This window comes from Crinia signifera, chromosome 4 (assembly GCF_055691185.1).
Source record: "Crinia signifera chromosome 4, ASM5569118v1, whole genome shotgun sequence".
Taxonomy (NCBI): Eukaryota; Metazoa; Chordata; class Amphibia; order Anura; family Myobatrachidae; genus Crinia; species Crinia signifera.
This window is the reverse complement of record NC_139220.1, coordinates 604,099-620,231: the sequence shown is the minus strand read 5'-3', so window position 1 is coordinate 620,231 and position 16,133 is coordinate 604,099. Positions and strand designations below refer to the sequence as shown.

At 47.7% G+C, this 16,133-nt stretch overlaps 1 protein-coding gene across 1 annotated transcript in view; it reads left to right on the top strand.

The window, feature by feature from the left end:
* Positions 1-16,133, top strand: part of DERA (deoxyribose-phosphate aldolase) — a 125,045-nt gene that overhangs the window by 103,537 nt on the left and 5,375 nt on the right. The window contains exons 7-8 of the mRNA XM_083180713.1: positions 7,609-7,721; positions 12,597-12,746. Of these exons, the coding sequence (XP_083036839.1) occupies positions 7,609-7,721; positions 12,597-12,746 (263 nt within the window). The remainder of the gene's footprint in view (positions 1-7,608; positions 7,722-12,596; positions 12,747-16,133) is intronic.

Sequence of the window (16,133 nt, the reverse complement as noted above, 5' to 3'; positions counted from 1 at the left end):
CTGTAGATCTCCAGTGCCACCTAGTGGATGAAGGAGAAAAAGGGATTTGTGTACTTACTGTTAAATCCTTTTCTCCGATTCCACAGGTGGCACTGGACGCCCTCCCGGCGCTGCTCTTCCTTCAGTTCAGATATACAGGACAGTTATTACAGGGTAATTCAGGTTGTTAGTGAAAACCCCTGGTCACTTCAGTTGTTTGGTTGACTCTGTTTGAAAGTAATTTCTATTTCTTCTGTCCTACAGTTTCTAGTGTGCATGTTTTACGTGTGATGGTTACCCTCCTCTCGGAAGTATGTTGCATCTTCCAGCCTCCTCCGGGCACAATTCTTTAGACTGCCAGGCAGGGGGAAGTAGAGGGGAGGAGCTAGCCACAGTGTTATAATTATTATAGTGCCCAAGCTCCTAGTGGTCGCCCTCTATTCCCCACTGTAGATCTCCAGTGCCACCTGTGGAATCGGAGAAAAGGATTTAACAGTAAGTACACAAATCCCTTTTTTTCCTACAAGCTGCAAATACGCCTTCAAGGGCACCGGGGTCCAGTAATCAATCAGGGAGAGTGCCAGGCCGCCACCTACAATATATACTGCATATATAGAGAGATATAGATATCTCTCTCTATCTATATATCTATCTATATCGGACAAACCCGTTGCAAGACATTTTCTCTTGCACCAACACCAAATTGCATCCCTTCGGTGTATGTTAATTGACCATGTGCCTAAGCCTCCTCGGGGTGGCAATCGAGAATTGACCCTTAAGAAAAGGGAAGCAAGATGGATTGCTGAATTAAATACCATCGATCCTCATGGCCTAAATGAGAATAATCATTTGAATATTTTCCTGCAATAGCACTTTAGTACTTATGATAATATGTGGTGACATTGGTGGCCTAGTCTCTAATGTGGCTTGGTGATATAGTGGCGCTATATTGTGCGCTGCCACTTGTCACCAACCCACATGGAGCCTTGTTCTTAACTTTGTGCTTATTAGTCCAATATTGGGTTGGTTGGTTATCTACCTGATATAATATTGTAAACTGCTTTGGGGCTTATATATATTGGCGCTATCTTATAATTAACTAGAGCTATTTCCTGTAGTATTTTGATATTTTTCTCATTTTTTTATATGTCTTTATCATTATGTGCAGCCTAAATCCTAAAGGGGTAAGGTACACCCTAGTACGCTGATCTACTAACACTTCCTATGGCTTGATATCCCAGCATCAGCAACATTCATTATCACTGTTGACCCGTTTGTTCTAATAACGTCCCACTGTATGCATGACTGGCCTAGTACACCTGGTAGTAAACACTGCCAGCTGATATAATTTTGACGTTTTTCCTGTATATGGTGATATGCAAGTGACACGCATCGCCTCTCTGGGTGCCGTATGTTAACACACGCGGCCTCAGTACTAAGGCAGATATGGTGCACACGCGATGTGCAGTGTCCACAGGCGCTTCCCATACCTAGTGGAACGCAGTTGAGCCGCAAACGTCTACTTCCGGGTACCGTTACTATGCTGTGACGGTCTCGGGATCTTTGGACATACTGACTCCTGCAGCATGTTAAATCTATGTAATGCACAGGTACCGTTTATGTTTTGTATGTCTTAGCAGGCTTGCCATACTGTCCCTTATGTCTAAATATGGTGATTAATATGTTGCTGGGTGACATGATACAAGCATAGCTGCTAGTGTCTGTTGTGATTATGCTGCAGGACTGACACCTGTCCAAACAAGGCTGTTATGCATTATACTAATAACAGATACTGATTAGTGATTGGCCATGGCATATATGACCCCCATTGCAGTATCAGTGTATGCTTGGCGTGCTTTGCTGACACACTGAAATTTTTTGGCTTGTCTTGAAAACGGCCCTAAGGGGTTGAAACATCGACACGGATTATAATGACGCCCTGTGATTAAAAAGCATTTTTACCTGCAAATGGTGGTGAGTGCCCTTTCTGGTTATACTGGAACTGTTACTATATCATGGAACTTGGATTCTTTAAGGAGCACCCCTATTCCTCAACCGGCCGGATGTGAGTGCAGATCCCTGGATTCTATATATCTATCTATATATCTATCTATCGATTCAGTGCGCTGCCTGATGACATCTGCGCTATCTGGAACCAGAGGCTACAGGATGCTGTCACCATAGTAACTGTAAAAAACACATCCATTCATGTATTTATGAAAGTATACAAACACAGTTAAAATATACTAATGAAAAAACGTAGCCTGCTTCAGTATGAATATTTGCATAAACAAACCTCACATGGAATATAATGATCACAACCGTTATTATACTAATACAAGTAATAAAGTACACATACTGATATGACTATCCAATCCCAATGAGGGAGAATCACAGGAAGCTATGCAAAACATGCTGCTCGTTTAATCCTCTGGGTGCAATTGTGTCAGGGAAAAAAATTCAATTGGATTCAGCTTGGAGAAAAAGCTTCCCCCTGTTACCCCCTCTTGTAGAAATAGGTATATGGGCAATAATTTTTGACCGCAAACTGGCTATCCCATGCCCCAACAAAACAAAATCGCTTGTGCCACTAGACAATGCCAACCTGATTGCATGGCGATGATTTGCCATGCGTTCTTTAAATTGACATTCTGTCTTGCCCGCGTAGTACAAACCACATGGGCAAGACAGAACATACACAACGAATCTGGCTGAACTGGTCACAGCAAATTTTATAGGGATCTTGCATCCGGTGTGGGGGTGACTGATAAAATTCCCCACAAGTAGTGACCTACAAGTGGTACACTCCACACACCTATAACACCCCACCGGGCGTGACAAAAACATGCTTGCCTACCTGACCCTCCATGCGGGAGAAAATGCTCTGTTTCTGGACTTCTCTGTAGGATTGCCATCACCTGTGGGGAGCTAGGTAAAGGTGTTTCACCACAGGTGCTGGTAATCCTACATTACCAGGGAAGTCCAGGAGCAGAGCATTGTGTCCTCCTGGAGAGGGTCAGGTAGGCAAGTATGGACAAAAAGTGTAAATGGGCTGCTTTTTTAGTAAGTTCACTTTAAATTCCTCCCCCTCTTGTATGCTGGCATAATCTGCATTCCGTTTAAGCTTGGTAAATCCTTATCAGACGTGATTACAGGCCAATATTGTTTAACCCATTTGGTGACAACTGGTCTATTGATGGCAAATTGGTGGACCCAAGGTATTTTGGACTGACCCGAAGTATCCTTAGCTATAGGGTTTAACACATCTCTAGGTGTCTGCAAAACTATGTTTTTAATTGCCTCTAAGTCTTTACACCTGTAGCCACGCCGCTCAAACTTTCCTTGCATTATATGCAGATCCTCCACCGTCTGCACTGTACTTTGTATAATGCTTTGAATTATTCAATACACCTTTTTCTTCACTTCAAACTTCGTGAGTGCTGGTCTGTTTCCTACCCTGGTTCCCAGGATAGGTAAGTGCTGTTTATCATTATCCATTGTGGACCTTGCACCACTCTTTCCTACATGTACCTGAGTGCCGTTTTGAACTACTTCAACTTCTATATATATATATATGTGTGTGTGTGTGTGTGTGTGTATGTGATAGATAGCGCTCAAAGGTAGCTATATTAGAGATAAATCAGACCTCGTACAATTAAAACAAACCACAAACAGCTTAATTTTGATCAATAGCTGGATGGTCATGTAACTGGCACAAAGGGTCTCTTTTCCTCCCCTATTAAATAAGCAGGGGAGACACAATAGAACAGGACATAGTGCAGAATTTGAATACATAAGGTACACTTACAATGAAGTGACCCATAGAAAAGCATGAGACAAGTATTCCACAAGGCAAAGCAGCATGCAGGTGGTGTAATAGTCCTCTAGTCTGGGTTACCCGATCCGGAACGGAGAGCCACAGTCCAGGGTCCAACTTCTCCACGATGCGCCTCTAGGATATACCGGTCCAGAAGCATGCAGTTCTGATGAAGGAACACTATTCCGAAATGCGTTAAGCGTGCTTCATTTTACTTCTGGACCGGTATATCCTAAAGAGGCGCATCGTGGAGAAGTTGGACCCTGGACTAAAGCATTTTGGATACACCACCTGGATACAGTCTCGCCCAGGGGACTTAATAAAAAGAACTGCCTCAGTATTTTTTTGGAGTAATCAGGTGTACAACTTGCTCTGGGAGACTCCTAGGTTGTAGTTATATGTAAAAGTGCCACACTGACTCTTATAACTGCAGTCCCGTGGGGTTGCCACCGGCCCAGACCGACGGTCCAGTCGGATGGTAGCTGCCTGGGATCCCCCTGTGACTTCAGTTTGAGAATCATCATATGAGGTAGTAAACAATCTTGGTGATGGTTTGTTTTGTTTTTTCACTTATGTTTCACATATTTTACTCGCCTTTTAAAGTCCTTTCATTAAAGATTTATTCTTCTCTCTTTCTATCTTTCATTGGTATTTTATATAAAATGATAAAACATGTAAACTCCCGGCAGCGTCTATGTATCTATAGCAACGCCGGCGCCGAGTCATGATGATTGACGGCGAGAGGGAGCGCATCAAGCTAATACTCACGGCCCGCACCACGTGACCCGGAAGCAATCCGGTGTCATGGCTGTGCGTTCCACCTGCAGTGGAACGCACGCCACTGTGTTTATACAAATGAACACTATTTTACAATACTGCTGTGACTCAGAGTGGGACTATTCAGTAATCGCCCACTAGTGAGTTTGAGGTGGTTATTGATGCCGTTTAGAGTTTCTTGTGCCCTGATTGAGGGATTGTTTGTTTCAGCTGGGAGCATAGGTATATAAAGGTTGAGCCCAGTTTTAGTGTTTACCTGCTGCCTCTGGTGTCTTGTCTTGAGGAAGGGCACTGGTTGCCCGAAACGTCGACATACTAACTGATGACATGATGACGTAAGATAAAGACTATGTTATTTTTTCAAAGAAAAGTCTGGTGAGTTCTTCTTTCTACAAATGATATTGGTGGCCCTGGACTGTGCATGGACCTGGAGCCTGGGATTAATACCCCAGCATGTGTCAATGAGTGGATTGTGAGTGCCATTCGCCTACAAGTAGATTGTAGATTTATTAACCCCTTGGGGGGTATGCCCGGAAGTGGCTGCACTGCCGCTGGAAAATTTCTGGGCATACCACTAATATGCAATAGGTGTGCGCCAGTGGTGTCCAGGTGTGCACCACTGGCGCACCACCTCTAGAGTAGCCCAGCCACACCCCCCAACCCCCTCATCATCTCGGCTCCAGCGATCGCATGCAAAAGCTCCCCTGCCGCTTCGCCAGCCGCCAATCACTTTACCTCAGTGACGTAGGAGGCAGGCTCTGGGAAGTTTGGGGTGGCTCGGGAGCGCTCTGGAGTTCAGGCGCCCGAGTCCTCCCAAGCCGCTGACAACATCCCCAAGCCTACCGCCTGTGGTCACTGCTGTGACTAGCGGTTGGGGCAGCAGGGGAGCTCAGCCTCCGGTGTACAAACGCCGGAGCGAAGTGGAGGGTGAAGCTCCTACGATCTGTGGTGGGTATCTAATCTGAAAACGAGGCTTGGAGAGCAGAATAGAGATGGCTGCGGGAAGATGCCCTTTAAACACATATTTAAGATGGCCGGGGTGAGGCCACGTCATGTTGGTCTTCAAAATGAGGCCTGGAGCGCATAATTAAAGATGGCCACTGGAAGCTGTAAAGAGGAGAGCTGAAAGTGAGGCGTGCGCCGCAAACCCGGAATTGCGGCATACTCAAACCCCGCAAACGGGACGTGTATAAAAACCGGAGGCAGACGCCAATACAGCGCAACTGAGGAAGCACCCGACGTGTAGATCATAGGTGGAGAAACGCGCTTTGGGCTGTATGGTCCAGGTTTCCGCATATCATTTATTCTGCTGCTGATTATACAGCTTGTTGCCGTGACAGCTTGTTGCCATGACAGGGAACTCCTTGTGGCTGCAGACTTTCACCGCTCATTTGTTCGGAGCGCAGCTCTGGTAAACAGAGGGAGGATACAATTCTGGACACTGTCTACATTGGATATAAAGACCTAGGACAGTACAATAATACAGGGCCACAGGAGATAACACACTCCGTATGCGGGACTGGTAATTATAAGGATACGGCCTTGAATATTATTTTGGAGAAACTCTATAAGTGCTTACGCTGGGCGGGATTCTCTAATAACCCCCGCCGCACATCGACGGCATTTGCACTGTTAATAATCGCATATGCAGTAACATATGCGATTAGTAATGCAAAAGCGATGACCGGCGGTGTGCTGCGGGTCCCCCCTCCCTCCCTGGACCCTTTCCCGCTGTGAGGGTGCTCTGTTTCCTCCTCCCTGCACCCGGAAGCTGTGCAGGGAGGAGGTCACTGGGCGGGCAGCACAGCCGGAGGCTGCCTGGACACAGGTGAGGGTGGTGCGGCGGGGGGACATGTAAGGGACATGATCAGGAGGTAATGCAGATGGCTCCTTCCCAGTTACAGGGAAGCTGTGCAGGGAGCAGGCGGTCACTGGTCCGGGCAGCACAGCTGGAGGCTGCCCGGACACAGGTGATGGGGGGTGCGGCGTGGATCGGCAGGGGGACATGATCAGGAGGTAATGCAGATGGCTCCTTCCCAGTTACAGGGAAGCTGTGCAGGGAGGAGGCGGTCACTGGTCCGGGCAGAACAGCTGGAGGCTGCCTGGACACAGGTGAGGGTGGTGCGGCGTGGATCGGCAGGGGGACATGATCAGGAGGTAATGCAGATGGCTCCTTCCCAGTTACAGGGAAGCTGTGCAGGGAGCAGGCGGTCACTGGTCCGGGCAGCTCAGCTGGAGGCTGCCCGGACACAGGTGATGGGGGGTGCGGCGTGGATCGGCGGGGGGACATGTAAGAGACATGATCAGGAGGTAATGCAGATGGCTCCTTCCACGTTACAGGGAAGCTGGGAATGCTATCTGCATTATATACATACCAGTTACAGGGAAGCTGTGCAGGGAGCAGGCGGTCACTGGTCCGGGCAGCACAGCTGGAGGCTGCCCGGACACAGGTGAGGGGGGTGCGGCGGGGGGACATGTAAGGGACATGATCAGGAGGTAATGCAGATGGCTCCTTCCCAGTTACAGGGAAGCTGTGCAGGGAGGAGGCGGTCACTGGTCCGGGCAGCACAGCTGGAGGCTGCCCGGACACAGGTGAGGGGGGTGCGGCGTGGATCGGCGGGGGGACATGTAAGGGACATGATCAGGAGGTAATGCAGATGGCTCCTTCCACGTTACAGGGAAGCTGGGAATGCTATCTGCATTATATACATACCAGTTTGTTCAGATTGAGGGTCACATCCTCTGAGAAAGGGGCTGTAACAATGCTCAGCTTTATTTATCACTATTCTTATTATTTTACATTACGAAGACATTAAGCCTTTGCTATTGATTGCATTAGGCTTTCATTATCATTATTAGCCAGCGCTCCTGAGTGACCTTTGGGCCACAACTTTTTAATGTCCCTTACATGGCTCCGGTTCCTCAATCTCTCCTGCGAGGTTCCGCACACTTGCCTCATGTGCGCCCGTACTGTCAGTGTTCCATGCCCGTAAGACCTGTCACCTGATGTAATTTGTATCATTAATTTGTTGTAGGCTCTGATTTCATAAAGACATCCACAGGGAAGGAATCGGTCAATGCCAACTACCCCGTGGCGCTGGTGATGGTGCGGGCAATCCGGGAGTACTACTGGAAAACTGGCATCAAGGTGATGTGGACGCTATAGTACTAATAAGTGCTGCTATTGTGTGTGTGACCCTGGGCAAAGCCTGTAGGCGCAGGAAGTACAGAAACCGCCACTAAGGGCGGGATGTACTAATAAGTGCTGCTATTGTGTGTGACCCTGGGCATGGCCTGTAGGTGCAGGAAGTACAGAGACCGTCACTAAGGGCGGGATGTACTAATAAGTGCTACTATTGTGTGTGACCCTGGGCATGGTCTGTAGGCGCAGGAAGTACAGAGACAGCCACTAAGGGCGGGATGTACTAATAAGTGATGCTATTGTGTGTGACCCTGGGCATGGCCTGTAGGCGCAGGAAGTACAGAGACAGCCACTAAGGGTGTGATGTACTAATAAGTGCTGCTATTGTGTGTGTGACCCTGGGCATGGCCTGTAGGCGCAGGAAGTACAGAGACCGCCACTAAGGGCGGGATGTACTAATAAGTGCTGCTATTGTGTGTGTGACCCTGGGCATGGCCTGTAGGCGCAGGAAGTACAGAGACAGTCACTAAGGGCGGGATGTACTAATAAGTGCTGCTATTGTGTGTGACCCTGGGCATGGCCTGTAGGTGCAGGAAGTACAGAGACAGCCACTAAGGGCGGGATGTACTAATAAGTGCTACTATTGTGTGTGACCCTGGGCATGGTCTGTAGGCGCAGGAAGTACAGAGACAGCCACTAAGGGCGTGATGTACTAATAAGTGCTGCTATTGTGTGTGACCCTGGGCATGGCCTGTAGGCGCAGGAAGTACAGAGACCGCCACTAAGGGTGTGATGTACTAATAAGCGCTGCTATTGTGTGGGCTGGGCATGACTCCTCCTATTATCCATGCCCACACACACACACACACACACACGACTCCTATTATCCATGCGCATACATACACGCGCAGACGACTCCTCCTATTATCCATGCGCACACATACACAAGCATACGTCTCCTATCATCCATGCGCACACATACACAAGCATACGTCTCCTATCATCCATGCGCACACATACACAGCATACGTCTCCTCCTATCATCCATGTGCACACATACACAGCATACGTCTCCTCCTATCATCCATGTGCACACATACACAGCATACGTCTCCTCCTATCATCCATGTGCACACATACACAGCATACGTCTCCTCCTATCATCCATGTGCACACATACACAGCATACGTCTCCTCCTATCATCCATGTGCACACATACACAGCATACGTCTCCTCCTATCATCCATGTGCACACATACACAGCATACGTCTCCTCCTATTATCCATGTGCACACATACACAGCATACGTCTCCTCCTATCATCCATGTGCACACATACACAGCATACGTCTCCTCCTATCATCCATGTGCACACATACACAGCATACGTCTCCTCCTATTATCCATGTGCACACATACACAAGCATACGTCTCCTATCATCCATGTGCACACATACACAAGCATACGTCTCCTCCTATCATCCATGTGCACACATACACAGCATACGTCTCCTCCTATCATCCATGTGCACACATACACAGCATACGTCTCCTCCTATCATCCATGTGCACACATACACAGCATACGTCTCCTCCTATCATCCATGTGCACACATACACAGCATACGTCTCCTCCTATTATCCATGTGCACACATACACAAGCATACGTCTCCTATCATCCATGTGCACACATACACAGCATACGTCTCCTCCTATCATCCATGCGCACACATACACAGCATACGTCTCCTCCTATCATCCATGCGCACACATACACAGCATACGTCTCCTCCTATCATCCATGCGCACACATACACAGCATACGTCTCCTCCTATCATCCATGCGCACACATACACAGCATACGTCTCCTCCTATAATCCATGTGCACACATATACAGCATACCTCTCCTCCTATCATCCATGTGCACACATACACAGCATACGTCTCCTCCTATTATCCATGTGCACATATACACAGCATACGTCTCCTCCTATCATCCATGTGCACACATACACAGCATACGTCTCCTCCTATCATCCATGTGCACACATACACAGCATACGTCTCCTCCTATCATTCATGTGCACACATACACAGCATACGTCTCCTCCTATCATTCATGTGCACACATACACAGCATACGTCTCCTCCTATCATCCATGCGCACACATACACAAGCATACGTCTCCTCCTATCATCCATGTGCACACATACACAGCATACGTCTCCTCCTATTATCCATGTGCACACATACACAGCATACGTCTCCTCCTATTATCCATGTGCACACATACACATGCATACGTCTCCTCCTATCATCCATGCGCACACATACACAGCATACGTCTCCTCCTATCATTCATGCGCATACATACACAGCATACGTCTCCTCCTATCATCCATGTGCACACATACACAGCATACGTCTCCTCCTATCATCCATGCGCACACATAAGCATACGTCTCCTCCTATTATCCATGCGCACACATACACAGCATACGTCTCCTCCTATCATCCATGCGCACACATACACAGCATACGTCTCCTCCTATCATCCATGTGCACACATACACAGCATACGTCTCCTCCTATCATCCATGTGCACACATACACAGCATACGTCTCCTCCTATTATCCATGTGCACACATACACAAGCATACGTCTCCTCCTATCATTCATGCGCATACATACACAGCATACGTCTCCTCCTATTATCCATGTGCACACATACACAGCATACGTCTCCTATCATTCATGCGCATACATACACAGCATACGTCTCCTCCTATCATTCATGTGCACACATACACAGCATACGTCTCCTCCTATCATCCATGTGCACACATACACAGCATACGACTCCTCCTATCATCCATGCGCACCCATACACAGCATACGTCTCCTCCTATCATCCATGCGCACACATACACAGCATACGTCTCCTCCTATCATCCATGCGCACACATACACAGCATACGTCTCCTCCTATCATCCATGCGCACACATACACAGCATACGTCTCCTCCTATCATCCATGCGCACACATACACAGCATACGTCTCCTCCTATCATCCATGTGCACACATACACAGCATACGTCTCCTCCTATCATCCATGTGCACACATACACAGCATACGTCTCCTATCATCCATGTGCACACATACACAGCATACGTCTCCTCCTATCATCCATGTGCACACATACACAGCATACGTCTCCTCCTATTATCCATGTGCACACATACACAGCATACGTCTCCTCCTATCATCCATGTGCACACATACACAGCATACGTCTCCTCCTATCATCCATGTGCACACATACACAGCATACGTCTCCTATCATCCATGTGCACACATACACAGCATACGTCTCCTCCTATCATTCATGTGCACACATACACAGCATACGTCTCCTCCTATCATCCATGTGCACACATACACAGCATACGTCTCCTCCTATCATCCATGTGCACACATACACAGCATACGTCTCCTCCTATCATCCATGTGCACACATACACAGCATACGTCTCCTCCTATCATCCATGTGCACACATACACAGCATACGTCTCCTCCTATCATCCATGTGCACACATACACAGCATACGTCTCCTATCATCCATGTGCACACATACACAGCATACGTCTCCTCCTATCATTCATGTGCACACATACACAGCATACGTCTCCTCCTATCATCCATGTGCACACATACACAGCATACGTCTCCTCCTATCATCCATGTGCACACATACACAGCATACGTCTCCTCCTATCATCCATGTGCACACATACACAGCATACGTCTCCTCCCATCATCCATGCGCACACATACACAGCATACGTCTCCTCCTATCATCCATGTGCACACATACACAGCATACGTCTCCTCCTATCATCCATGTGCACACATACACAGCATACGTCTCCTCCTATCATCCATGTGCACACATACACAGCATACGTCTCCTCCTATCATCCATGTGCACACATACACAGCATACGTCTCCTCCTATCATCCATGCGCACACATACACAGCATACGTCTCCTCCTATTATCCATGCGCACACATACACAGCATACGTCTCCTCCTATCATCCATGTGCACACATACACATGCATACGTCTCCTCCTATTATCCATGCGCACACATACACAGCATACGTCTCCTCCTATTATCCATGCGCACACATACACAGCATACGTCTCCTCCTATTATCCATGTGCACACATACACAGCATACGTCTCCTATCATCCATGTGCACACATACACAGCATACGTCTCCTCCTATCATCCATGTGCACACATACACAGCATACGTCTCCTCCTATCATCCATGCGCACACATACACAGCATACGTCTCCTCCTATCATCCATGTGCACACATACACAGCATACGTCTCCTCCTATCATCCATGCGCACACATACACAGCATACGTCTCCTCCTATCATCCATGTGCACACATCCCGGTGTCACCTCACACTCATGTAATAATAACAACAAAGGGACGTACTATAGTAACGCAGTAAGCGCACTCCCGGTGTCACCTCACACATGTAAGTGTGTCTAGACGAGCGCGAACACCATGTGATGTACAGCTGTGATCGCATTCACAGCCGGGCAGGGGAATGCGGTCAGTGCAGCCCAGCGATCAGGTCTGAATTACCCCCCTAGGAGATGGTGCTGCGTATAACCACTGTAACCGGGACCATATTACACAGCAGCATAGTACATTCTGCACAGGAGAGAGAGACAAAGCTCCAGCCAATCCGCTGTCATTTTGTAGACTGTGTTTTCTCTCATTGGGATTTGGTGTTTCCAGGCCGTTCTACGCGTTGTAAATCATATCATGTTTCTGGTCTCAGGTTGGATTCAAACCAGCTGGGGGTATCCGCAGCGCTAAGGAAGCGCTTGTGTGGCTGTCGCTGATGAAGGAGGAGCTGGGTGACGATTGGCTGACCCCGGAGCTGTTCCGCATTGGAGCCAGTACCCTGTTAGGAGATATAGAGAGACAGGTTTGTCCGTGCTGCACACACATACTGATGCCACGCTCGTTACATCATGACACCTGTATATTTACTGCCAGGGACAATGCTAATACCACAGGGCTTTAATAATTACAAAGCTTAGGGAGATATGGGCAGGTAATCTACACACCTGGATTATGATGCCCGCTGCCAGGGAAATTAAAGCTTTGTGTGTGCCAGCAGCATGGCTCCTGCTGTGCCCATCTCTGTGAGTATATACCTGGTCTGGTGCCAGCTGCGTGCCATTTGCAGCTGGTGTGATGGGAAGCTGGAAACATGAGCGGTGATTGTCACACACATGAGATATCCTTACCTACATTTACCTATATGTAAGTGACAGTCAAAGGGTAGATACAGTGAGGTAACAGTGGGGACGTCCTATAGTAACGCAGTAGGCGCGCCCCCGGTGTCACCTCACACTCATGTAATAATAACAATGGGGACGTGCTATAGTAACGCAGTATGCGCGCTCCCGGTGTCACCTCACACTCATGTAATAATAACAATGGGACGTACTATAGTAACGCAGTAAGCGCGCTCCCGGTGTCACCTCACACTCATGTAATAATAACAATGGGACGTACTATAGTAATGCGGTAAGCGCGCTCCCGGTGTCACCTCACACTCATGTAATAATAACAATGGGACGTACTATAGTAATGCGGTAAGCGCGCTCCCGGTGTCACCTCACACATGTAATAATAACAATGGGACGTACTATAGTAATGCGGTAAGCGCGCTCCCGGTGTCACCTCACACATGTAATAATAACAATGGGATGTACTATAGTAACGCAGTAAGCGCGCTCCCAGTGTCACCTCACACATGTAATAATAACAATGGGACGTACTATAGTAATGCGGTAAGCGCGCTCCCGGTGTCACCTCACACATGTAATAATAACAATGGGACGTACTATAGTAATGCAGTAAGCGCGCTCCCGGTGTCACCTCACACTCATGTAATAATAACAATGGGACGTACTATAGTAATGCGGTAAGCGCGCTCCCGGTGTCACCTCACACATGTAATAATAACAATGGGACGTACTATAGTAATGCAGTAAGCGCGCTCCCGGTGTCACCTCACACTCATGTAATAATAACAATGGGATGTATTATAGTAACGCAGTAAGCGCGCTCCTGGTGTCACCTCACACATGTAATAATAACAATGGGACATCCTATAGTAACGCAGTAAGCGCGCTCCCGGTGTCACCTCACACATGTAATAATAACAATGGGACGTACTATAGTAATGCAGTAAGCGCGCTCCCGGTGTCACCTCACACTCATGTAATAATAACAATGGGACGTACTATAGTAACGCAGTAAGCGCGCTCCCGGTGTCACCTCACACTCATGTAATAATAACAATGGGACGTACTATAGTAATGCAGTAAGCGCGCTCCCGGTGTCACCTCACACTCATGTAATAATAACAATGGGACGTACTATAGTAACGCAGTAGGCGCGCACCCGGTGTCACCTCACACTCATGTAATAATAACAATGGGGACGTACTATAGTAATGCAGTAAGCGCGCTCCCGGTGTCACCTCACACATGTAATAATAACAATGGGACGTACTATAGTAATGCAGTAAGCGCACTCCCGGTGTCACCTCACACATGTAATATTAACAATGGGACGTACTATAGTAATGCAGTAAGCGCACTCCTGGTGTCACCTCACACTCATGTAATAATAACAATGGGACGTACTATAGTAGCGCAGTAAGCGCGCTCCTGGTGTCACCTCACACTCATGTAATAATAACAATGGGACGTACTATAGTAGCGCAGTAAGCGCGCTCCCGGTGTCACCTCACACTCATGTAATAATAACAATGGGACGTACTATAGTAACGCAGTCAGCGCACTCCCGGTGTCACCTCACACTCATGTAGGGACGTACTATAGTAGCGCAGTAAGCGCACTCCCGGTGTCACCTCACACTCATGTAATAATAACAACAATGGGACGTACTATAGTAACGCAGTAAGCGCGCTCCCGGTGTCACCTCACACACATGTAATAATAACAATGGGATTACTATAGTAATGCAGTAAGCGCGCTCCCGGTGTCACCTCACACTCATGTAGGGACGTACTATAGTAGCGCAGTAAGCGCACTCCCGGGGTATCCTCACACTCATGTAATAATAACAATGGGACGTACTATAGTAACGCAGTATGCGCACTCCCGGTGTCACCTCACACTCATGTAATAATAACAATGGGACGTACTATAGTAACGCAGTAAGCGCGCTCCCGGTGTCACCTCACACTCATGTAATAATAACAATGGGACGTACTATAGTAACGCAGTAAGCGCGCTCCCGGTGTCACCTCACGCTCATGTAATAACAACAATAGGACGTACTATAGTAATGCAGTAAGCGCGCTCCCGGTGTCACCTCACACTCATGTAATAATAACAATGGGACGTACTATAGTAACGCAGTAAGCGCGCTCCCGGTGTCACCTCACACTCATGTAATAATAACAATGGGACGTACTATAGTAACGCAGTAAGCGCGCTCCCGGTGTATCCTCACACTCATGTAATAATAACAATGGGACGTCCTATAGTAACACAGTAAGCGCGCTCCCGGTGTCACCTCACTCATGTAATAATAACAATGGGACGTACTATAGTAACGCAGTAAGCGCGCTCCCGGTGTCACCTCACACTCATGTAATAATAACAATGGGACGTACTATAGTAACGCAGTAAGCGCGCTCCCGGTGTCACCTCACACTCATGTAATAATAACAATGGGACGTACTATAGTAACGCAGTAAGCGCGCTCCCGGTGTCACCTCACACTCATGTAATAATAACAATGGGACGTACTATAGTAACGCAGTAAGCGCGCTCCCGGTGTCACCTCACACTCATGTAATAATAACAATGGGACGTACTATAATAACGCAGTAAGCGCGCTCCCGGTGTCACCTCACACTCATGTAATAACAACAATAGGACGTACTATAGTAACGCAGTAAGCGCGCTCCCGGTGTCACCTCACACTCATGTAATAATAACAATAGGACGTACTATAGTAACGCAGTAAGCGCACTCCCGGTGTCACCTAACACTCATGTAATAATAACAATGGGACGTACTATAGTAACGCAGTAAGCGCGCTCCCGGTGTCACCTCACACTCATGTAATAATAACAATGGGACGTACTATAGTAGCGCAGTAAGCGCACTCGGTGTCACCTCACACATGTAATAATAACAATGGGACGTACTAAAGTAACGCAGTAGGCGCGCTCCCAGTGTCCCCTCACTCATGTAATAATAACAATGGGACGTACTATAGTAACGCAGTAAGCGCACTCCCGGTGTCCCCTCACACTCATGTA